This window comes from Muntiacus reevesi, chromosome 4 (assembly GCF_963930625.1).
Source record: "Muntiacus reevesi chromosome 4, mMunRee1.1, whole genome shotgun sequence".
NCBI classification, from domain to species: domain Eukaryota; kingdom Metazoa; phylum Chordata; class Mammalia; order Artiodactyla; family Cervidae; genus Muntiacus; species Muntiacus reevesi.
The window spans coordinates 141,968,927-141,992,663 of NC_089252.1; the positions used below are offsets into that span (position 1 = coordinate 141,968,927).

Here is a 23,737-nt window from a genome sequence, read left to right on the forward strand (position 1 = left end):
CTTACGATATCAAAATGGCACTGGCAGGCATCAATGGTGTTGAGAAGTTCATACACATGATCCTGGGGGTAGAATTGGAGATGAGAATCAATGAAGAAGAAACAGAAGATGACAGGCACTACTGGAATTTGAGGGAAAGGCGCTCTTCCTTGGAGGTCCTAAGGAGCCACTGAATAACGTACAGGAGGCTTGCTGAGTTTGGGAAGCTCCTCCTCCACAAGCTGTCGGTGGGCCCCGGTCAGGCTACCCTACCAGATGCCCATGTCCCCACAGGCACGGGTCCCTACTACTCCGTGCACGCCTTCCATCATCTCACTGTCCCGGTGCCCTCCTCCTCCACACACACACACAAAAAGGTTACAAAATGCAGATTATCTGATTGTTTGTTTCTAAAATACCAAAAATCAGGACCCCCCCCCTTTTTTTAATTGATGAATCCCAAAATCAGTCTGTTCTTTGATTCTATCTCCTGTTCTCTTTAACAAATGGGAATACTACCAAACTTTCTACATGTTTCTACTTACTGATCACCTACCACAATATATGCTAAGTACTTACTAGGTTATTTGCATATACTTCATTTAACCCTCATTCCAGTGTGAGAGGGATTCTTTTCTTTTCATACCTAATTTTGCCTAAATAATAAGCAGTTTTACTGTGGATACTTCTCTCCTCCCTCACATCAGCACCCGCTCTACATCCTTTCCAACCTTCAAAGGTAGACAAGTTTAACAACCTAGTATGTCCTTTGTTAATTTTCACCCTATTTATATAATTCTATTCAGGCAGGGAGAAAAAGAGAGAGGGTTTTTTTGAAAATCATTTGTGTTAAAAACTTGAGATAATATCACACTCTTATTACCATTTTACTTTTTTTTTTTTTTTTTTTTATTTTTTTTAATATTATTTTATTAGTTGGAGGCCAATCACTTTACAACATTTCAGTGGGTTTTGTCATACATTGACATGAATCAGCCATATAGTTACATGTATTCCCCATCCCGATCCCCCCTCCCACCTCCCTCCCCACCCGACTCCTCAGGGTCCTCCCAGTGCACCAGGCCCGAGCACCTGACTCATGTATCCCACCTGGGCTGGTGGTCCGTTTCACCATAGATAATATACATGCTGTTCTTTCAAAACATCCCACCCTCACGTTCTCCCCCAGAGTTCAAAAGTCTGTTCTGTATTTCTGTGTCTCTTTTTCTGTTTTGCATATAGGGTTATCGCCACCATCTATCTAAATTCCGTATATATGTGTTAGTATACTGTAATGTTCTTTATCTTTCTGACTTACTTCACTCTGTATAATGGGCTCCAGTTTCATCCATCTCATTAGAACTGATTCAAATGAATTCTTTTTAACGGCTGAGTAATATTCCATGGTGTATATGTACCACAGCTTCCTTATCCATTCATCTGCTGATGGGCATCTAGGTTGCTTCCATGTCCTGGCTATTATAAACAGTGCTGCGATGAACATTGGGGTGCACGTGTCTCTTTCAGATCTGGATTCCTCAGTGTGTATGCCCAGAAGTGGTATTGCTGGGTCATATGGCAGTTCTATTTCCAGTTTTTTAAGAAATCTCCACACTGTTTTCCATAGTGGCTGTACTAGTTTGCATTCCCACCAACAGTGTAAGAGGGTTCCCTTTTCTCCACACCCTCTCCAGCATTTATTGCTTGTAGACTTTTGGATAGCAGCCATCCTGACTGGCGTGTAATGGTACCTCATTGTGGTATTGATTTGCATTTCTCTGATGATGAGTGATGTTGAGCATCTTTTCATGTGTTTGTTAGCCATCTGTATGTCTTCTTTGGAGAAATGTCTGTTTAGTTCTTTGGCCCATTTTTTGATTGGGTCGTTTATTTTTCTGGAATTGAGCTTCAGGAGTTGCTTGTATATTTTTGAGATTAATCCTTTGTCTGTTTCCTCATTTGTTATTATTTTCTCCCAATCTGAGGGCTGTCTTTTCACCTTACTTATAGTTTCCTTTGTTGTGCAAAAGCTTTTAATTTTCATTAAGTCCCATTTGTTTATTTTTGCTTTTATTTCCAATATTCTGGGAGGTGGGTCATAGAAGATCTTGCTGTGATTTATGTCGGAGAGTGTTTTGCCTATGTTCTCCTCTAGGAGTTTTATAGTTTCTGGTCTTACATTTAGATCTTTAATCCATTTTGAGTTTATTTTTGTGTATGGTGTTAGGAAGTGTTCTAGTTTCATTCTTTTACAAGTGGTTAACCAGTTTTCCCAGCACCACTTGTTAAAGAGATTGTCTTTTTTCCATTGTATATCCTTGCCTCCTTTGTCAAAGATAAGCTGTCCATAGGTTCGTGGATTTATCTCTGGGCTTTCTATTCTGTTCCATTGATCTATATTTCTGTCTTTGTGCCAGTACCATACTGTCTTGATGACTGTGGCTTTGTAGTAGAGTCTGAAGTCAGGCAGGTTGATTCCTCCAGTTCCATTCTTCTTTCTCAAGATTACTTTGGCTATTCGAGGTTTTTTGTATTTCCATACAAATTGTGAAATTATTTGTTCTAATTCTGTGAAAAATACCGTTGGTAGCTTGATAGGGATTGCATTGAATCTATAGATTGCTTTGGGTAGAATAGCCATTTTGACAATATTGATTCTTCCAATCCATGAACACGGTATGTTTCTCCAACTGTTTGTGTCCTCTTTGATTTCTTTCATCAGTGTTTTATAGTTTTCTATGTATAGGTCTTTTGTTTCTTTAGGTAGATATACTCCTAAGTATTTTATTCTTTTTGTTGCAATGGTGAATGGTATTGTTTCCTTAATTTCTCTTTCTGTTTTTTCATTGTTAGTGTATAGGAATGCAAGGGATTTCTGTGTGTTAATTTTATATCCTGCAACTTTACTATATTCATTAATTAGCTCTAGTAATTTTCTGGTAGAGTCTTTAGGGTTTTCTATGTAGAGGATCATGTCATCTGCAAACAGCGAGAGTTTCACTTCTTCTTTTCCTATCTGGATTCCTTTTATGTCTTTTTCTGCTCTGATTGCTGTGGCCAAAACTTCCAACACTATGTTGAATAGTAGTGGTGAGAGTGGGCATCCTTGTCTTGTTCCTGATTTCAGAGGAAATGCTTTCAATTTTTCACCATTGAGGGTGATGCTTGCTGTGGGTTTGTCATATATAGCTTTTATTATGTTGAGGTATGTTCCTTCTATTCCTGCTTTCTGGAGAGTTTTAATCATAAATGAGTGTTGAATTTTGTCAAAGGCTTTCTCTGCATCTATTGAGATAATCATATGTTTTTTATCTTTCAATTTGTTAATGTGGTGTATTACGTTGATCGATTTGCGGATATTAAAGAATCCTTGCATTCCTGGGATAAAGCCCACTTGGTCATGGTGTATGATTTTTTTAATATGTTGTTGGATTCTGTTTGCTAGAATTTTGTTAAGGATTTTTGCATCTATGTTCATCAGTGATATTGGCCTGTAGTTTTCTTTTTTTGTGGCATCTTTGTCTGGTTTTGGAATTAGGGTGATGGTGGCCTCATAGAATGAGTTTGGAAGTTTACCTTCTTCTGCAATTTTCTGGAAGAGTTTGAGTAAGATAGGTGTTAGCTCTTCTCTAAATTTTTGGTAGAATTCAGCTGTGAAGCCATCTGGTCCTGGGCTTTTGTTTGCTGGAAGATTTCTGATTACAGTTTCGATTTCCTTGCTTGTGATGGCTCTGTTAAGATCTTCTATTTCTTCCTGGTTCAGTTTTGGAAAGTTATACTTTTCTAAGAATTTGTCCATTTCATCCAAGTTGTCCATTTTATTGGCATAGAGCTGCTGGTAGTAGTCTCTTATGATCCTTTGTATTTCAGTGTTGTCTGTTGTGATCTCACCCTTTTCATTTCTTATTTTGTTAATTTGGTTCTTCTCTCTTTGTTTCTTAATGAGTCTTGCTAATGGTTTGTCAATTTTGTTTATTTTTTCAAAAAACCAGCTTTTAGCTTTGTTGATTTTTGCTATGGTCTCTTTAGTTTCTTTTGCATTTATTTCTGCCCTAATTTTTAAGATTTCTTTCCTTCTGCTAACCCTGGGGTTCTTCATTTCTTCCTTCTCTAATTGTTTTAGGTGTAGAGTTAGGTTATTTATTTGGCTTTTTTCTTGTTTCTTGATGTGTGCCTGTAATGCTATGAACCTTCCCCTTAGCACTGCTTTTACAGTGTCCCATAGGTTTTGGGTTGTTGTGTTTTCATTTTCATTTATTTCTATACATACTTTGATTTCTTTTTTGATTTCTTCTATGATTTGTTGGTTATTCAGAAGCGTGTTATTTAGCCTCCATATGTTGGAATTTTTAACAATTTTTTTCCTGTAATTGAGATCTAATCTTACTGCACTGTGGTCAGAAAAGATGACTGGAATGATTTCAATTTTTTTGAATTTTCCAAGACCAGATTTATGGCCCAGGATGTGATCTATTCTGGAGAAGGTTCCGTGTGCACTTGAGAAAAAGGTGAAGTTGATTGTTTTGGGGTGAAATGTCCTATAGATATCAATTAGGTCTAGCTGGTCCATTGTATCATTTAAGGTTTGTGTTTCCTTGTTGATTTTCTGTTTAGTTGATCTATCCATGGTTGTGAGTGGGGTATTAAAGTCTCCCACTATTATTGTGTTACTATTAATTTCCTCTTTCATACTCGTTAGTGTTTGCCGTACATATTGCGGTGCTCCTATGTTGGGTGCATATATATTTATAATTGTTATATCTTCTTCTTGGATTGATCCTTTGATCATTATGTAGTGACCTTCTTTGTCTCTTTTCACATCCTTTATTTGAAAGTCTATTTTATCTGATATGAGTATTGCGACTCCTGCTTTCTTTTGGTCTCCGTTTGCGTGAAATATTTTTTTCCAGCCCTTCACTTTGAGTCTGTATGTGTCCCTTGTTTTGAGGTGGGTCTCTTGTAGACAGCATATATAGGGGTCTTGTTTTTGTATCCATTCAGCCAATCTTTGTCTTTTGGTTGGGGCATTCAACCCATTTACATTTAAGGTAATTATTGATAGGTGTGGTCCCGTTGTCATTTACTTTGTTGTTTTGGGTTCACGTTTATACAACCTTTCTGCATTTCCTGTCTAGAGAAGATCCTTTAGCATTTGTTGAAGAGCTGGTTTGGTGGTGCTGAATTCTCTCAGCTTTTGCTTGTCTGTAAAGCTTTTGAATTCTCCTTCATATCTGAATGAGATCCTTGCTGGGTACAGTAATCTAGGTTGTAGGTTATTCTCTTTCCATTTTACTTTTTTTATTCAATCATACCTGCTAAAAGTCCTCAAGTCTCTGGTAGAGCCCTAATGCACTTCTTTTTAATGGCTGCATGGTAGTCCATGATATGGCCAATTCATTCTATCTTTTCCCAACTGATGCCCTAGTCACTGCACATTGATACTGTCAATTCTACACAAGTTGAGCTACTAGATCAAAGAGTATATATATATTTATTTTTAAAACACATTGCCAAAAGATTTGAATAGGCTCTTTACAATTAAAAATATAAAAATGGTATGGCTCAGTCCCTTTGCTGTTATCTGAAACTCACAACATTGTTAGACTGCTATACCACAACACAAAATTAAAAGTTTAAATGTATACATATAAATGACCAATAAGAACATGAAAAAATGTCCAATAATACTAATCATCAGGAAAATGCAAATTAATTTTTTTTTGAAAATGCAAATTAAAATCACAAGAAGATACCACTATACACCCAGTGCAGTGCAGTGCTCAGTCACGTCTGACTCTTTGCAACCCATGGACTGCAACCTGCCAGGCTCCTTTGTCCATGGAATTTTCCAGGCAAGAAATACTGAAGTGGATTGCCATTTCCTCCTTCAGGGGATCTTCCTGGCTCAGGGATTGAACCTGCATCTCCTGCATTGGCAGGCACATTCACACACCCATTAGAATGACTAAAATTCAGGAGTTCCATGGAGGTCCAGTGGTTAGGACTTGGAACTTTAATTGCAGTGGCCCAGCTTCAATTCTGGTCAAGGAACTAAGATTCTGAAAGCCACTCAGCACAGCCAAAAAAACAAACGAAGAATGACTAGGGACTTCCCTGGAAATTCAGTGGTTAAGACTTTGCTCCTAATGCAGGGAGCATGAGTTCAATTCCTGGTCAGAGAACTAACAGCCTACATGCCACACAGTGCATGGCCATGAATGGCATGAATGACTAAAAGCAAGTTTGATAAGAATGTGGAGCAACAGGAACACTAGTATATTTGAATGGGAAGAGAAAATGGAACAATGACTTTGGAGAAAAATTTGGCAATTTCTTATAAAATTAAACATAAACATACCACATGATTTAGCAATTCAACTTCTAGAGTATTTATCCAAGTGAAATGAAAAATATGTCCCCACAATTATTTGTACTCAAATGTTTATGGCAACTTATGCATACTGGCCAAAACCTGGACACAATCCAGAAGTCCATCAATAGGAAAATGGATAAATAGATTGTATCCATACAATGAAATAGTGCTCAGCAAAAATAGGAAATGACTTGGACGTATGTAAAACACAAATAAATCTTAAAAATATTATGTTGTGTGAAAGAAGCCAGACACAAAGGAAAACATGGTGTATAGATCCTAATTACATGTATGAACCTCTAAAAAAGAAAAATCTAATCTGGAATGTAGATCAGTGGTTGCCTGGGGACAGGATAAGTTGGGATTGACTAAGGATAAAAAGGTGCAGGGAACCTTTGTGTTACTGAAAATTATCCATATTTTATGCTGGCTGTTACACAGGCGTATACATTTGTCAAATTTATTAAATGTATGAGAAAAAAATATTTCCAAGTTATCTTTCCCAAAAGGCTGTATCTAAATTAACATGCAGGGAAACTGAGGCTGAGAGCAGTTAAGAAACTCACCACAGATCACAAAGCTAGTAAGGACCAGAATTAGAACCCAGAGCCCATGATCTTCTCTCTGTACTACATGACCTCAAGACCTCTGTCTAGGTCTATGCTGCCTCCTTTGCTGGGAGGGCCAGTCTACAATTCCTTGCTGCAACCAAATTCCCAAGGGATAATATAATTGAGGTTTGCTTCCAGCCTCTCACACAACCGATGTCACTACCCAGATTTTATACTGTAAAGATAGAGTCAGAAAGAAATAGATTTAACATCTGTTGGCCTATTACTCTATTATACACTAAACACTGTGTTAAGTGTTTTCAATGTGTTGTCTAATTTAATTTTTACAAATACCCCATGTAGTAAATCTTATTTCCCATTTTACAAGATAAAGAAACTGGGATTCAAAGAGTTTCTTACCAAAGTCATACAGTTTATAAGTGATAAAGCTGAGAGCTGAAACCAGGTCTGTCTGATTCAGAGCCTACCTACTTCACAACACACAATACCTGTATCTCTATTTCCCTTCCAACCCTGAATGAGCTGTACTAAACTCCTTGGGCTCAGAAGTTTACCACTGCAGCAACCAGAAGGTGTCTTTTGGACTCCTAGTGAAAAACTTTTCTATATGCTTCCAGCAATCTTCTACTACCTCCACCAGTGCCTACCTTCTTCCTAACCATTACTCTCAATTCCAAATGAATAACCTCTGAACTGACCCTCCTTCAGAACCTACGATCTTCTGTGTCCCCACTTCTATCTTCATTGCATGATCTGATGACCAGCATGGATTAGCTCCCTAGACAGCAAAGGCAGGGCTCCATACTCTTGTTCTAGCTGAAGAAATACTGTGATACCATCACAAACTTACATGACTCAAATAACTAAAATTTTTTATTTCTTGAATATACAAATAATGTGTTCATTGTAGAAAAATCAGAAAACACAAACATAATTTTAACTCATTTTTAAAACCACTCATAATCTCACCATACAAAGTTCTAACCTTCTTCATATGCATTTTTATCTGTGTAAATATACATTTTAGGGACATCTCCTCTGTTAAGCTACGTTGTAATTTGCTTTTACACTAAAGAACATGTGAAGAGCATTTTTCCCATGCCAAGTAATATAAATATGTATCATCTTTAGCAGCTGTATAATATTCACTTATAGACACATACTCTGAACTTTTAATTAAGCCTCCAGTTATTGAACATATCAATTATCAAGTTGTCACTATCATAAATAATGCAATAGAAATGCAAGAGAGTACATTCTTGTACATATACCTTAGCACTTCTGACTGTTTCCTTAAGACAAATTTCTAGAATTAGAATTATTACATTTAAAAGTATATTTTCTAAGACTATTAAAACACTATATCAATCTGCCCTTCAAAAACAAAGCACTAAATATTTTTTACAGTTTATGGCTACAAAACATTATATATTCATTGTTTAGAACTCAAATAAAATATCATCCATATATTATGCTACCAAACATTGTTAATAATTAGATAAGCTCAAATTGAGAGAAATTCTGAAAAATAATTAGTCTGAATCCTTCAGAAAAGTCAGTGTCATGAAAGACAAAATAAGGCTGAGAATTATTCTAGATTAAAGACTAAAAAGATATGACAACTAAGAGACATAACATCATGAATTCAATGTATGATCCTTGAGAAAATTAGAGGAATGTGAATATGGGCTATAACTATAACATTGTAGCAATTTTACATTTCCTGAGTATAATAACTGCATTAAGGTTATGTAAGAAAATATTCTTGTTCTTAGCAGATGTATGCTAAAGTATTTATGGAGAGAAAAGTCATGGTGCCTGCAACTCAAATGGTTCAAGGGAAAAAAAAAAAGATAAGCAAACATGGCAAAATATTAAAAATCAGGAGATTCAGGGGGAGCATAGACCAATATTCATTGTACTACTCTTGAAATTTTTTAATAGATTTTGTAATAAAATTTGGGGGGAAAATACTTAAAATTTTAACTCAAAAGAATACAAAAATGTATAATGTAATAAATTAAAGCCAATCATAATAATCCAGTTCCAAAGTCAGATATTTTTAACAGCTTAATGTATAATATCCCAAATCTCTCCTACATATATACTAACACTATGTGTATTAAACTTATGTATCTTTTAAAACAAAAATAAAACTGCATCATACACTATTCTACAACTCACTTTCACTTAACAATACAACTTAGATATCCTTCCATATCAATACATCTGATATTTTAAAGAAACAATAATAAGGAACATACACGAACATCCAAACATTGGGTACTTGGGCTAGAGAGAGCTCACCCGAAATTCCATAACATCCACAAATGACTGGTAGTAGTTGGTAAGGTATCTAATTATCTCAGATTTTTCCCGCTGTACTGGTCCTAAATGTTGCTGAAAGAAACAAAGTGAGAAGACAAGTGGTCAAAGCAACCCAAGACAACAGGGGTTACATCTAAAACATCCTTAAAGAGGGTTAAAATATGCAGACAGAGGAAGCTGGAAGATCTCCAAATTCTGAAGTTTCGGACTGCATATTCTCTATCTAGGCAGGATGGTTGCATGTAATCCTGACTAGACAAAGAGTGCTAAATGAGAGAAAATTTCAAGGTCTTTTTCAGCCAAAGTGGTTTACTATTCATATCTAAGTCAAAAGTAGCTGAATGAGAAGACGTTTTAAGTAAGATGGTAAGAAATCTAGGGGTAACATTTAAAAAGGGAGAAGTAAGGCATATGCCACTAGATGCATAACGCTAAGACAGTAAACAAGAAAACACTGAGTGGAAACAGGAGCAACAAGAAAATATATGCAACTGCTGCATCAGGAGAGCTCTCCTTCTCAATAAGAACAAAGTGTTCTTGTGAATAGGGTCAACGTTTTGCTCCAGCTTACCCTTAGGAGAATCTCATCTTATCTCAGAAATCTCAAGACTACAACAACCTGAAGCCCTGTGGTTTAGCTTAGGAAAACTAAAAAAAGGCCACTCCATCCTCTGGCAAGTTCAAAGAGAGGCCATCAAAAGAGAGCTTGAACCATTCAAGCACAGTTATTTTGGAGAAAGGACAGAAGAGGGACATCATTCTTACCGTGCTGTTTCGGATATCTATGTTGGGAAATTTTTTGTTGATGTACTTGAGAGATGATTCCATGGACTTTTCCAATAAGAAAGGGGGCTTGGATTTAGGGTCTGAACAAGTCTGCACAGATAAATAACATTATGTTTATCAACCCTTTCTCCTGTTCCTCGGAAACATACCTCTTCCCACATTGTGCATTCTTACACAATCTCTCTTAGGGAAAGGGGATCTGAGGATTATAAAAGAATAAGAGTAGGTCAGGTAAAAGTTCCATAACATTAAGCCAACCATCAGAAGAGCTAAATAACCTGGGCATTTCGTCTTGCTGGATAAAGTCTAACGTCTGCTTGGGCCCGGCACAAAGAGGAAGCTCTCTCCACCCCTCAGCCGAAGCCGGAAGAAGTAAGAAAAGCAGCTGCTCAGGAGCTAGACTTAGTGGGAGAATTAGTGTCATAATTATGTCCATTATATAAGCATATCATCCCAAGGGCATTTATAGGAGGCATGGAGATGAAACTGTGTCCCAGTGATTTGTTTTATTATGAAATGCACCAAGGTCCCCTCCCCCAAATCCCCCATTTTCGTTCCCAAAAACCCCATTCCCACCCATCTTTATTTCTTAACTTCACTAGGCCCCGCACTAGCCCACCTCTTGTCACCAGCTTCTCCCAATTTCACAGTTCCTATCCTAAACACACATAAATAAGACCACAGTGAGACCTGTCTCAGACTCTAAGTAACTCAAAGGTAGTTACTCCTTTTTTTTTAAACCCAAATTTCCTATCTATTTTTTCCTTTCAGGGAAAGTACTTCCATTTAAAAACTTTTGCCAGACACCCAACTCAATTTCTTCAGAGTGTGGGGGCCAGCACTAAACAATAAGACCCAGGATTCTAGACCCAGACATTTATCCAGGCGACTCAGAACATTATTTCCCATCCCACCGTTACCCCCAGTAGAAAGCAGACGTTCTCTTTGGGGTGAGAATCATACCCAAAAAGGCGGAAGCCCTGAAGAAAAGCCTCCCCTTCTGCCTCCCAGCACCAGCTGTCCTACATAATCTGAGTGATTGAAGGCCAGTTAAACCAGAGGGAAAGAGAAAGGAGTCTAACAGCTGGACCTGCCGGTCTCAGAGGTCCCCGCCCTACTGCTGTTGGAATAGTTAGTGCTAGTCCAGTTGCCCACACTTACCTTCTTGATGTTATACATCCGGATGAGGACCCCCTGACCTCGATCATTCAGAATAGTGAGCTTCTCTGCTAATTTATGCTGGTAGGCAGAGGTCAAAGACATGATGGCCACTGAGAGACAGGAGCATCCAGACAGCAATGCCTGATCTCCCCAAACACTTTCAGCTAAAGTGGTGACACCCTCTGGGCGGAGGCTCCCAGCCTGGTTGGTGCGCTAGTCTTCCTGTCACCTCTACAATTGGCTTGTGGCTGAAAGTAGTCATTACGCCTCATAGGCCCTCAGAATCTTCTGTACTTCCTCTTGCACACTCAGCAGGGGACACTTCCTCTTTCTAGCTCTGCAGTAATTTTGGTAAGACTGAAATGAGTGGGGTGGGGGAGAGGGGCAGGCTTTCAAGGCTCTTCATAGTCTGGCACCAACCTTTTTGCCCTTAGCCTTCCACTAGTGTCCTATAAAGGGCTTCCCAGGTGGCTCAATGGTAAAGAATCTGCCTGCCAATGCAGGAGACATGGATTCAATTCCTGGGTTGGGAAGATCCCCTAGAGAAGGAAATGGCAACCCACTCCAGTACTCTTGCCTGGGACATCCCACGGACAGAGGAGCCCAGCAGGCTACAGTCCATGGGGTCAAAAAAGAGTTGGATATCACATAGCAACTAGACAACAACAATGTCCTATATAAAGCTCCACAGCAGACAAACAAGTCCCATCCACCTTTATACTTTCCCTCTTCTATATCCCCATCAAGAATGCCTGGGCTTCCCAAGTGGCGCTAATGGTAAAGAACCAGCGTCCCAATGCAAGAGACATAAGAAATGCAGTTTCGATTCCTGGGTTGGGAAGATCCCTTAGAGAAGGAAATGGCAACCCACTCCAGTATTCTTGCCTGGGAAATCCCACGGACAGAGGAGCCTGGTGGGCTACAGTCTATACAGTCGCAAAGAGTCAGACACCACTGAAGTGACTTAGCACGCATACACACACGCAAGAATACCTGTTATTCTCTCCTGAAGTTTAGGACTATCCACCTGTCAGGGCCCAGTTAAATCCCAACTCCTCCAAGCTACCCTATTCAATATCAAACATTATATATAACATGTATTCCTTGTTATACTGTTGGGTATGTCTTATCTCCCCAACTATAGCATAAGTTCCTTAATGACAGGAATTGCATCTGATACTTCTTCATCTCCCTCACAATGCTCTAGCATAGTGATTCTCAAAGGGTGGTCACATTAGCATCACTGAGATACTTATCAGACATGCAAATTCTCAGGTCCTAACCCAGACCTTGGAGAAGGAAATGGCAACCCACTCCAGTAAACTTGCCTGGAGAATTCCATGGACAGAGGAACCTGGTGGACTACAGTCTATGGGGGTCACAGAGAGTCGGACACGACTGAGAGACTAACACACACCCAGACCTACTAAATCCAAAGCAGCGGCAGGGTCCAGCACTCTGTTTTAACAAGCCCTCCAGGTTAACTTCAATGCTCTCTCAGGTTTGAGAATCCCCACTTAAGTACAATGATTTCTTAAGGGTACTTAAGAAACAGATCAGTCCGTGTCTCCTGAGATTCAGGATTGGAAGGTCTACAGTGGGGTCGAGAAGTCTGAATTGACAAGTACGCTAGGAGGTTTTGGTGCAAATGGTCCATTGGGCACATGTTAAGAAACACCGATCTAGACCACCTCTTAGACACAGTAGCCATTCAATAAATATGCTGATTTATTTGCTGAATTATTAAGACTAAATTAGGGGCTTCCCTGGCAATCCCGTGGTTGAGAATCTGCCTTGCAGTGCAGGGGATACCCGTTCGATCCCTGATCCAGATTCCATGTGATGCAAAGTGACTAAGCCCATGAACCACAACTACTAAGCCCAAGGGCCTAGAACCAGTGCTCTGCAACAAGAGAGGTCGCTGAGACATAGAAGCCTGAGCACCACAACTAGAGTAAGCAGTAGCCCCCACTTGCCACAACTAGAAAAGCCTGCACGCAGCAACAAAGACCCAGTGCTGCCAAAAAATAAAATCTATTTTCTTTTTAAAAATAATAATACAATAAATGTCATGAAAAAAGACTAACCTGAGAAACAGGTCCCATGAAGAAGAATGAAATTAACTGAGATTAACGAGGGGAAATTAATGACAGACTTTAAATCTTAGAAGACTAGGTAAATTTTAGCACTAAAATATTCTTGCCATTCCAAGTTAGGCCTTATCAAGAAAATCAGCTCCCTTTCAAGTTTCTTACAAGGCAAAAAGCAGAACGTCCTCAGAAAATTCTAAATCAGACAGAATTGTCTTCATATCTACCTCCTTTCCAAACCCTTTTCAAAGAAACAAAAAGACAGAATAAAATTTCAAATATCTCTAATGTAGGTTTTGCATTTTCAGAATATAGAATCTGCCTTCCAGTTTATTTCCTGCAACTGAGTCCCTAGAAGGCTATGGGCCTAGTGTAAGGTGATAGTGGCCCCAGATACCTGAATCACTTGCTATTACCAAAGAAATTCAGTTTCTCTAAAGAGATTCGTGAGGTTTCTACTGGTCTTTCACCTTGATGGAGGAGAATAAAGGGCAGGCAGAAAGACACCAATACCTAGGGAGCTGAAAAGCAATAGAACAGCAGCAGCCTCCCTATAGGTTAATATAGTTCCTATTGGATCTTTCTCACTTGCATTTCTTTCTCTTTTTTTAAATTTATTATTTATTTTGGCTGCGCTGGTTCTTCACTGCTGTGCGCAGGCTTTCTCTAGTTGCAGCAAGTGGGGGCTACTCTTCATTGCAGTGCACAGACTTCCCGTTGTAGTGGCTTCTCTGGTTGCCAAATATAGGCTTTAGGTGTGTGGGCCTCAGTAGCTGTGACTCTTGGGCTCTAGAACACAGGCTCAATAGTTGTGGTGCACGGGCTTAGCTGCTCTGCGGCATGTGGGATCTTACGAGACCAGGGATCCAACGGGTGTCCCCCGTATTGGCAGGCAGATTCTTGTCCACTGTACCACCAGGGACATCCTCTCACGTGCATTTCTTATCCTCATCCTAAATATGTTATTGAAGACACTCCATGCCAAGCCAATCTTGTATTCTGCTGTCCCCTAGTATATCCTAACTTAATGGAGACCAAGTTCTCAGTCTATAGTCAATGTCCTATGTTCATTTTTCATTTCTGCCTTTCCCATTTATCTATGCTTTCCCTCTTGCTAAACTGAATTCCTAGTCAGCCGTCTGGATCTAGCACAAACAATCTGAAGTCCAGCCTTGTTGAATTCCTACAGCACTTGGTCTATATCACATATTTTACACCTAAATTAGTTTTCACCTTTTAATTGCCTATTTCATATTATACTGCCACCTCAGCTGAACTGTAAGATTGCTAGGGCCTGGAAACACTTACTTGCCTGTACTTGACATATGGGAAAAGTCTACATTGTGGCATCAGAGAGAAATTTGAGCTCAAAGTAATTGAGTACAGTGGACTGAGCCTTAGGACTAGAATCCCAGGTTCTGGAGCCAGGTAATTTGAGTTCACATCCCAACTCTATCACTTACCAGCTCTGATCCAGTTTCCCTGAGTGCAAAATGGAAATGATATTGATAATAGTTCCTATTTCTTGGGTATATTGTGTCTATTAAATAAGTTACTGCATGTAAAGTGATGACTTGGTTATTTACTATGTATCAGGTCCTTCAAGTGCTTGACAAGTATTACATCAAATAATATTAATAATGATACTCAAACACTCATTTTGTAACTTTAGGCTATCCATCACCACTGAGTTGGTTTCCTAATCTATACAATGGCAGAAACCCCTCATACAACTGCACAAGTAATTGTATGACCTGGTATACGTACATATTTGGCTCAAAACCTGGTAGCTGGATTAGGAACACCAAATATAATTTTTTTCTTTTTTTAACATGTAGTGAGCTTATGTTGCTGTCTGCAGAATTCTATTTTGCACCCCATAAAGAAAAAGGCCAGGTTTAAGGGTGAGACTAATCATGCCAACAGGTAATCTTTAGTGCAACTCACTGGAAACATTATGTGGCAGTTTCTGCTGGAAACTGGTGGTACACTTTGAGGTGTAATTTAATTACCCCAGAGGAGGGTCTAGTAACCCTGGCTACAAATCAGAATCCCCTGTGGAACTCTTTTAAAGCCACAGTTAGCCAGACCCCTTTCATGAGGATTCTAATCCAATAGTTCTGGGGTGGGGTCAAAAGCTCTGTCACTTTAAAACTACTCAGTGATTCTCAGGCACACACGACTGGGATGGAGAATCACTTCTCAAGATTTAACTATGACATCAAAAACTTTGAAACCTCTGAGAAACCACAGAACATACAGTGGGAGAAGAGGAATTCGGTAGCTCAAACAGAAAGTTGCTTCACATCACCTGGACTGAAAGGTACTGTACTTTCCCTCTTCAGCTATTTGCCTTGTTTTGCCTTACAGAAGGGTCTTCCTCTTCAAGGCACTCTGTCCTTTTTTTTTTGAGAGACACTGTTTCAAGAATAAGGTAGGTCTAAAGAGCCTTAGACTATGTTTAAGTATCAAGCTAGCATCAAGATTGGAATACGCTTGCTGAGTCTGACATGTATTAAACCAAATGACCTCCATTATAGTGTTGGTCTCTCTCCATGGGATATTCAGCTATCTATAATTAGGTGAGCGATAAATGGGAACCCATTCCAGTACTCTTGCCTGGAAAGTCCCATGGACAGAGGAGCCTGGTAGGCTACAGTCCATGGGGTCACAAAGAGTCGTACACGACTGAGCGACTTCACTTTCCTTCTCTTTCCCAGGTCACCAATACTCCAGGCCCATTCTGAAGCACTCTTTGTTTATTAAGACCAGCCTTATCAGTCCAGTCAAACTTCAAACTTTTCTAGGCTGCTAAAAATAAGGGTTTGGCAGGGCCTCTGTATCAACCTAGAGGGGTGGGATGAGGAGGGAGATGGGAGGGAGGTTCAAAAGGGAGGGGATATATATATACCTCCTGATTCATGTTGAGGCTGATTCATGTTGAGGTTTGACAGAAAACAACAAAATTCTGTAAAGCAGTTATCCTTCTATTAAAAATAAATTAATTTAAAAATAAGGGTTTAGGGTTATTTGACAACTACATTCAAGTATTAAATCTCCTTTTCCATATTCTTTAAGAATCTAAAGATAGCTATATAATATTGGACTATATGTACTGCAGCCTTTACACTCAGGGAGCCAATTCACCTCACAATTAGTTTTCATGGCTCTAATATAATCATTAATATGCATTGTAAGCTTTAAAAAAAAAAAAAAAACGTCTTGGGTTCCTGAAAGGTACCTGAGTTTAAATCCCTAGACTTAATCACCTAAATGCCCTCAGGAAAATCTGACATTTAACAGTCTAGCTCTGTGCTCTTTGTCTATGCCCTAGGCATGATGCAAAGTAGAATTGAAATGGGCTATTCTAGGCACTTTTCTATCCCTACTGCTTATACCAGTCCGCCTTGATCTTTCTCCCCTCAACCACCCCCATCAGACTATGCTGTTTCTGCTTTGCAGAAATCTCAGCTGTAGCTGTTGCCTGGAAACTTGGGAGTCCTTGAAGTGCATGTCTGAGTTGCTAAAGACAGCTAGCCATAAGGGAAAGTAGGCCTCCTATTGGCAGTAAAATGCAGCAGATTTGAGACAGTGTATTCTTAGTTCGCTTCTAGGAGTCTTCATGTGTTAATACCTATGACTTTAGAGATTTCAGACTAGCATTCTCATATAAAGTAGCCTGAACCTAAACATAGTAATGTTCTTTCTTCCAAATCCTGCTCCCCAAAAGTGGTTAGGCTGACCTATCTGACAAGTAGTATCTATGTCTGGAAAAGAGCTTCATTCAGACAGGTTTGGTGGAGAGACGGAAGACAGCAGTGCTGAACGGTAAAGGAACCAGCTGCCCCAGTTTTCTCCAGGACTCTCTAGCTTATGGTGTTAAACTTCATTTTACCCGATACTGTGAGCTTTTTAAGAATCCTGCCAGTTTATTTAATATTCTATTGAAAGGTAAAAAGATAAACTATTTAATACAAGTTATATAATATGTGTACAAATATTAATTTTTGGCCTTTCAAGGCATATAAGAAGTGAACTTGTCCTGTAATCCTGTTATCTAACTAGCTAGGCTACGGCTTATGTTATCCGAAACTTTCATAGGTAAGACTTGAGATACTCATATCTTCTACACCACTCTCTTTTTGAGAACAGGAAATAGACTTATGTCAAGATTACCTGATCTTAAATGTCAATATTTTCTTTGCCTGCTATTTAGGCCTCACGGAGTCAGAAGCCTCAAAAGTGTGTCCTTATGACCCAAACCACAGGATGTCAGCCAGCAGGTTACAGTACCACCTGGCATCATGCAGAAAGGTAAGTTTCCCTGATAACTGTTAAGTCAATGCAGGGAGAAAAACAAACTCAGAATATAAAAGATTAAAGATTTTTTTTTTTTTTAAGAACAAACTCCTGACTATGCATGAAACCTGAAAGCTCTTAACATTGGAACATGATATATCTTCAGCATTTCCAGAAAGGAATGGAGGGTGGAATTCAGGCAAAACCTTAATGCCATTTAATAAGAACTTCTTCCTTTTAGAAAAATCCAAAGATAGCTAAAAAGATGGCTAACTGAAAATATAATGCTTGTCATGTGGTTCCTACAAAAAGGCTCAAAGAACATGGGCTAACTGTGTCAATAGGACTGCTACAGATGATGTTAAGTTTTCTGTTTGGAGTGGAGTTTTCTAAGTGGAGGTGGAGTTGAGTTCTATTATTCTCCCCCCCCTCAACCCTCCATATCTGATAGCTATGGAAACCTTAGCCAAATGAGGAATGAAAAAAAACAGTTTCCACTCTGCTTCTGTAACTTTTGTCTGCTATATTTCAGAAAGCTTTTTAACCCTCCAAAGGTTATTTCTCCAAGTTTGGAACCAAATGAAAAATTTCTAAAGTTGCCAATCAGATTCCTGGCCCTGATGTCTGGAACACAGGTAAGCAAAGTGAGACAGTGAGCACTAAGTGAATGCTTGGACTCTAAGTCCTCTGAGCCAATAAGTACAGCCACCTTGCAGTAATTAAGTCTTAATACTCCTCCCACAAAATCCTTCATCAGAGCAATCAAAAGTGTAAATTTGAGAATTTCATGTGTCTCTAGAGAGGCAACCCAGTAAAAAGGAGTCTAATTAAATCTAATAATTAGATTCACATATAGGAATTAACAGATTCTTATCGTACCAATACCAAGTCACTTTCCATAGAAAAAACTTACTGGTAAAAACTGAAACTTGTAATCTAAAAGATTAGGATTTATCCTATCTCAAAGGATATCTTTTCTCTAATATGCAGCATGTTATATTGTAGAACTCACTAGCTTTTCAAGTCAGACCTAGGTTCAACTATCTACTCTGGCCTTAAGGAAAGTTGCTGCTCAAACACATCTTCCTCATCTATAAAAGGAATAATATCTACCTCATAAGGTACAATGTGGGCTTGCTCAGTCACTTCAGTCATGTCCAACCCTTGAACTGCAGCCCACCAAGCTCCTCTGTCCATGGAATTCTCCAGGCAAGAATACTGGAGTGGGCTGCTAGGCTCTCCTCCAGGGGGTCTTCCTGACCCAGGGATCAAACCCGCATCTCCTGCATTTTCTGCATTGCAGGAGAATTATTTATCACTAGTGCCACCTGGGAAGCCCCCATAAGGTATAGTAGACTAATATTAAATAAAGATGTGTTATCAAATAAATAAATTAAATTAAATTAAGATGCGTGTTAGAGCAATGCAAGCCCTTTTAAGAGAAAGTCCAAATAGTGTTAATCTCATGATTTAACACAACAGAAATTTCCTTGTGTACAACCCAGTGTGAGTATTCAGTAGGAGTGGTGATTCAAGAACACAGGTTCTTCATCCCTTGACTGTCACCTTTCACACCTGGCTTCCCAAGCTGCCACAAAAAGAGAATGGAGAAAGTACAGCTGCCTCTTAACCACCTCAGCCCGGAAGAGAATATTTCTATTCACATCCCAACGGCAAAAACAAGTCACATGACCAGACCTATGTCAGGGAGGTAGTCTCCAGAATTTTCCAGCAACAACTATGGAAGGGAGACTCAAATCTCCTGCCAGTTAGCCTTCTCTGCAACAACATAAAAATGCTTGGTACTTGTGTTACTTCTTCCTGCTTTCCTTCTTTCTAGATAACACACATCATTCTTCTTCACTTTTCTTTAAGACATTTACTCCAAAAATGCTGGTTTGTGAAAGGTAAGATAAATCATCTTATAGAAGCTATTAAAATAAAGAATAGAATATCTCTATTCTAATAGAATATCTTTGAGTGAGATGGCCAGTAGATCATGGCAGATGCCTAAGCTTCAATTACAAAATTTAAAAGAGCTGTAGTCATGGGCTCTGAGTACTTCCATTCCTTTCCTAAGGCTCTCAGTCGTGTCCAACTCTTTGCAACCCCATAGACTGCAGCATGCCAGGCCTCCCTGTCCATCACCAACTCCCAGGGCCTACTCAAACTCATGTCCATTAAGTTGGTGTTGTCATCCAACCATCTCATCCTCTGCCATCCCCTTCTACTCCCACCTTCAATCTTTCCCAGCATCAGGGTCTTTTCCAAAGAGTCAGTTCTTCGCATCAGGTGGCCAAAGTATTGGAGTTTCAGTTTCAGCATCAGTCCTTCCAATGAACACCCAGGACTGATCTTGCAGTCCAAGGGACTCTCCAGAGTCTTCTCCAACACCACAGTTCAAAAGCATCAATTCTTGGGTGCTCAGCTTTCTTTATAGTCCAACTCTCACATCCATACATGGCTACTGGAAAAACCGTAGCTTTGACTAGATGAACCTTTGTTGCCAAAGTAATGTCTCTGTTTTTTAATATACTGTCTATGTTGGTCATAGTTTTTCTTCTAAGGAGCAACCATCTCTTGATTTCATGACTGCAATCACCATCTGCAGTGATTTTGGAGTCCAAAAATAAAGTCTGTCACTGTTTCCACTGTTTCCCCATCTATTTCCCATGAAATGATGGGATCAGATGCCATGATCCTAGTTTTCTGAATGTTGAGATTTAAGCCAACTTTTTCACTCTCTTCTTTCACTTTTATTAAGAGACTTTTTAGTTCTTCTTCATTTTCTGCCATAAGGATGGTGTCAACTGCATATCTGAGGTTACTGATATTTCTCCCAGCAATCTTGATTCCAGCTTGTGCTTCATCCAGCCCAGCATTTCTCATGATGTACTCTGCATATAAGTTAAATAAGCAGGGTGGCAACATACAGCCTTGACATACTCCTTGCCCTATTTGGAACCAGTCTGCTGTTCCATGTCCAGTTCTAACTGTTGCTTCTTGACCTGCATACAGATTTATCAAGAGGCAGGTCAGGTGGTCTGGTATTCCCACCTCTTTAAGAATTTTCCAGTTTGTTGTGATCCACACAGTCGAAGGCTTTAGTGTGGTCAATATAGCAGAAGTAGATGTTTTTCTGGAACTCTCTTGGTTTTTCGATGATCCAGTGGATGTTGGTAATTTGATCTCTGGTTCCTCTGCCTTTTCTAAATCCAGCTTGAACATCTGGAAGTTCACAGTTCATGTACTGTTGAAGCCTGACTTGGAGAATTTTGAGCATTACTTTCCTAAAGCTCCACTTAGGACTTTAATCCATCAAGGACTTGATTACACAAGGTTCTCAATTCTGTGTAAGATTTTTGAGATATGAAAAATCAATTCCTAAAGCTATGAAAGGGAAGGAACTCTACACGAACCAGGTCAGGATTCCCCAAACACACAAACTCAAAGGCACAGCCCAGAGTTAGAGGAGCCATCAATGGAGTTACTCACTAGATACACATGGGGAAGGGAAGGTGGAAAGGAATTATGTAAAACAGAAACTAACACAAAACCAGTAATTCCTACCCTCATGGACAGTAGTATGAACTATTTTTGTTAAAGTAACTTTTATCTCCAATCCCTAAGAAAGGCAATCCCAAAGAATGCTCAAACTACTGCACAATTGCACTCATCTCACACGCTAGTAAAGTAATGCTCAAAATTCTCCAAGCCAGGATTCAGCAAAACGTGAACCGAGAACTTCCAGATGTTCAAGCTGGTTTTAGAAGAGGCAGAGGAACCAGAGCTCAAATTGCCAATATCCTTTGGATCATCAAAAAAGCAAGAGAGTTCCAGAAAAACATCTATTTCTGCTTTATTGACTACACCAAAGACTTCGACTGTGTGGATCACAATAAACTATGGAAAATTCTGAAAGAGATGGGAATACCAGACCACCTGACCTGCCTCTTGAGAAACCAATATGCAGGTCAGGAAGCAACAGTTATAACTGGACATGGAACAACAGACTGGTTCCAAATAGGAAAAGGAATACGTCAAGGCTGTATATTGTCACCCTGCTTATTTAACTTATATTCAGAGTACATCATGAGAAACACTGGGCTGGAAGAAGCACAAGCTGGAATCAAGATTGCCAGAAGAAATATCAGTAACCTCAGATATGCAGATGACACCACCCTTATGGCAGAAAATGAAGAGGAACTAAAAAGCTTCTTGATGAAAGTGAAAGAGGACAGTGAAAAAGTTGGCTTAAAGCTTAACATTCAGAAAACTAAGATCATGGCATCTGGTCCCATCACCTCATGGCAAATAGATGGGGAGACAGTGGAAACAGTGTCAGACTTTTTTTTGGGGGGCTCCAAAATCACTGCAGATGGTGACTGCAGCCATGAAATTAAAAGACGCTTACTCTTTGGAAGGAAAGTTGTGACCAGCCTAGACAGCATATTAAAAAGCAGAGACATTACTTTGCCAACAAAGGTCCATCTGGTCAAGGCTATGGTTTTTCCAGTGGTCATGTATGGATGTGAGAGTTGGACTGTGAAGAAAGCTGAGTGCTGAAAAATTGATGCTTTTGAACTATAGTGTTGGAGAAGACTCTTGAGAGTCCCTTGGACTGCAAGGAGATACAACCAGTCCATCCTGAAGGAGATCAGTCCTGGGTGTTCATTGGAAGGACTGATGCTGAAGCTGAAACTCCAATACTTTGGCCACCTCATGCGAAGAGTTGACTCATTGGAAAAGACTCTGATGCTGGGAGGGATTGGGGGCAGGAGGAGAAGGGAACAACAGAGGATGAGATGGCTGGATGGCATCACCGACTCAATGGGTATGAGTTTGAGCAAACTGCGGGAGTTTGTGATGGACAGGGAGGTCTGGCGTGCTGCAATTCATGGGGTCGCAAAGAGTCGAATACGACTGAGCAACTGAACTGAACTGACCTGACTGAACTTTAATCTCCTGGAACTGGTTATTTAGACTAATTCTATAGTTCTAATTTCCAGTTAACTTTCCTCTTTTGGTTATATTCTACAATGACTCAAGAAACATAAAAAAGGAGACTGGATGATAAACATCCTAACAACCATAAGTCTTGGAGAAAAGAGTAACTTTTTTAACATCACAGTTTTAACATACATTCACACACACACACACAAAAAACATACATTAACACAGTTTTAACTAGTGGGCTTCCCCAGTGGCTCAGCAGCAAAGAATCTGCCTGCAACGGAGAAACAAGCAGACACTGGTTCAACCCCTGGATCAAGAAGGTCCCCTGAAAAAAAAAAAAAAAAAAAGAAGGTCCCCTGAAAGAGGAAATGGCAACTCACTCCAGTATTCTTGCCTGGGAAATCGCATGGACAGGGGAGCCTGGTGGGCTACAGCTCATGGGATCTCAAAAGAGTCAGACATAAATGATCAACAACAACAATAAAATTTTTAATTAATATTACTAACATTATATTCTAAATCTTCAAAGATTATTAGACAAGCTTTTCTTCTTTAAGAATAAACAAACCAGGGACTTCCCAGGCAGTCTAGTGGTTAAGACTCTGAGCTACCACTGCAGTGAGCATGGGTTTGATCCCTGGTCAGGAACTAGGATGCCCGTGTGCCTCACAGCACAGCCACAAAAAAAAAAAAAAAAGTGTTTTCTCTTCAAAATCCTCCTTCCCTCCTTCCCTGACAACAGAATGCAGGGAAAGTCCTCATGGCTTTAAATCAGACTTTGCTGAAAGAGCTGTCTAGAACTCTATTTGAAATGCTATTAACATCCATCAAGCTTACATCTTCCATAAAAACACTTGTTATCAAACTAACACCATCTCAGTGTTTTCCTTCTACCCTTAGGTCAGAAAAACAGATGGAGAAGTTGTAGATTAAAAGAGCCAGCAGATGGAAGATTTATTAAGCTTTTTTTTTAACTTTGGGGAAATCTTAACAGTCAAGTTTTAGGTAACAACTCTTGCTGGCATTGCTGGCATCTTAACATGTTTTTAAGATGCCACAACTGAGCAACTGAACTGAACTAACATGTTTTTATTTATTTAAATAAAGAGTATTTTTCCTATGACAAGCTTCATTTGGTTTTTTATTCTTCCTTGTTTTCATATCCTCATTTTTCAACCAAAGGACTGGATGGC

At 39.4% G+C, this 23,737-nt stretch overlaps 1 protein-coding gene and 1 pseudogene across 1 annotated transcript in view; one reads left to right on the forward strand and one right to left on the reverse strand.

Moving 5' to 3' along the window:
- The window catches only part of NCKAP1L (NCK associated protein 1 like), a 50,974-nt gene extending 39,634 nt beyond the window's left edge, over nucleotides 1-11,340 (reverse strand). Inside the window, exons 1-4 of the mRNA XM_065935496.1 lie at nucleotides 11,200-11,340; nucleotides 10,018-10,128; nucleotides 9,232-9,324; nucleotides 6-62 (exon numbers count right to left, since the gene is read on the reverse strand). Of these exons, the coding sequence (XP_065791568.1) occupies nucleotides 6-62; nucleotides 9,232-9,324; nucleotides 10,018-10,128; nucleotides 11,200-11,301 (363 nt within the window). The 5' untranslated portion in view covers nucleotides 11,302-11,340. The remainder of the gene's footprint in view (nucleotides 1-5; nucleotides 63-9,231; nucleotides 9,325-10,017; nucleotides 10,129-11,199) is intronic.
- A 6,028-nt stretch (nucleotides 11,341-17,368) lies between these two features.
- LOC136167514 (gametocyte-specific factor 1-like) lies at nucleotides 17,369-17,981 on the forward strand (annotated as a pseudogene).
- The last annotated feature ends 5,756 nt before the right edge of the window (nucleotides 17,982-23,737 follow it).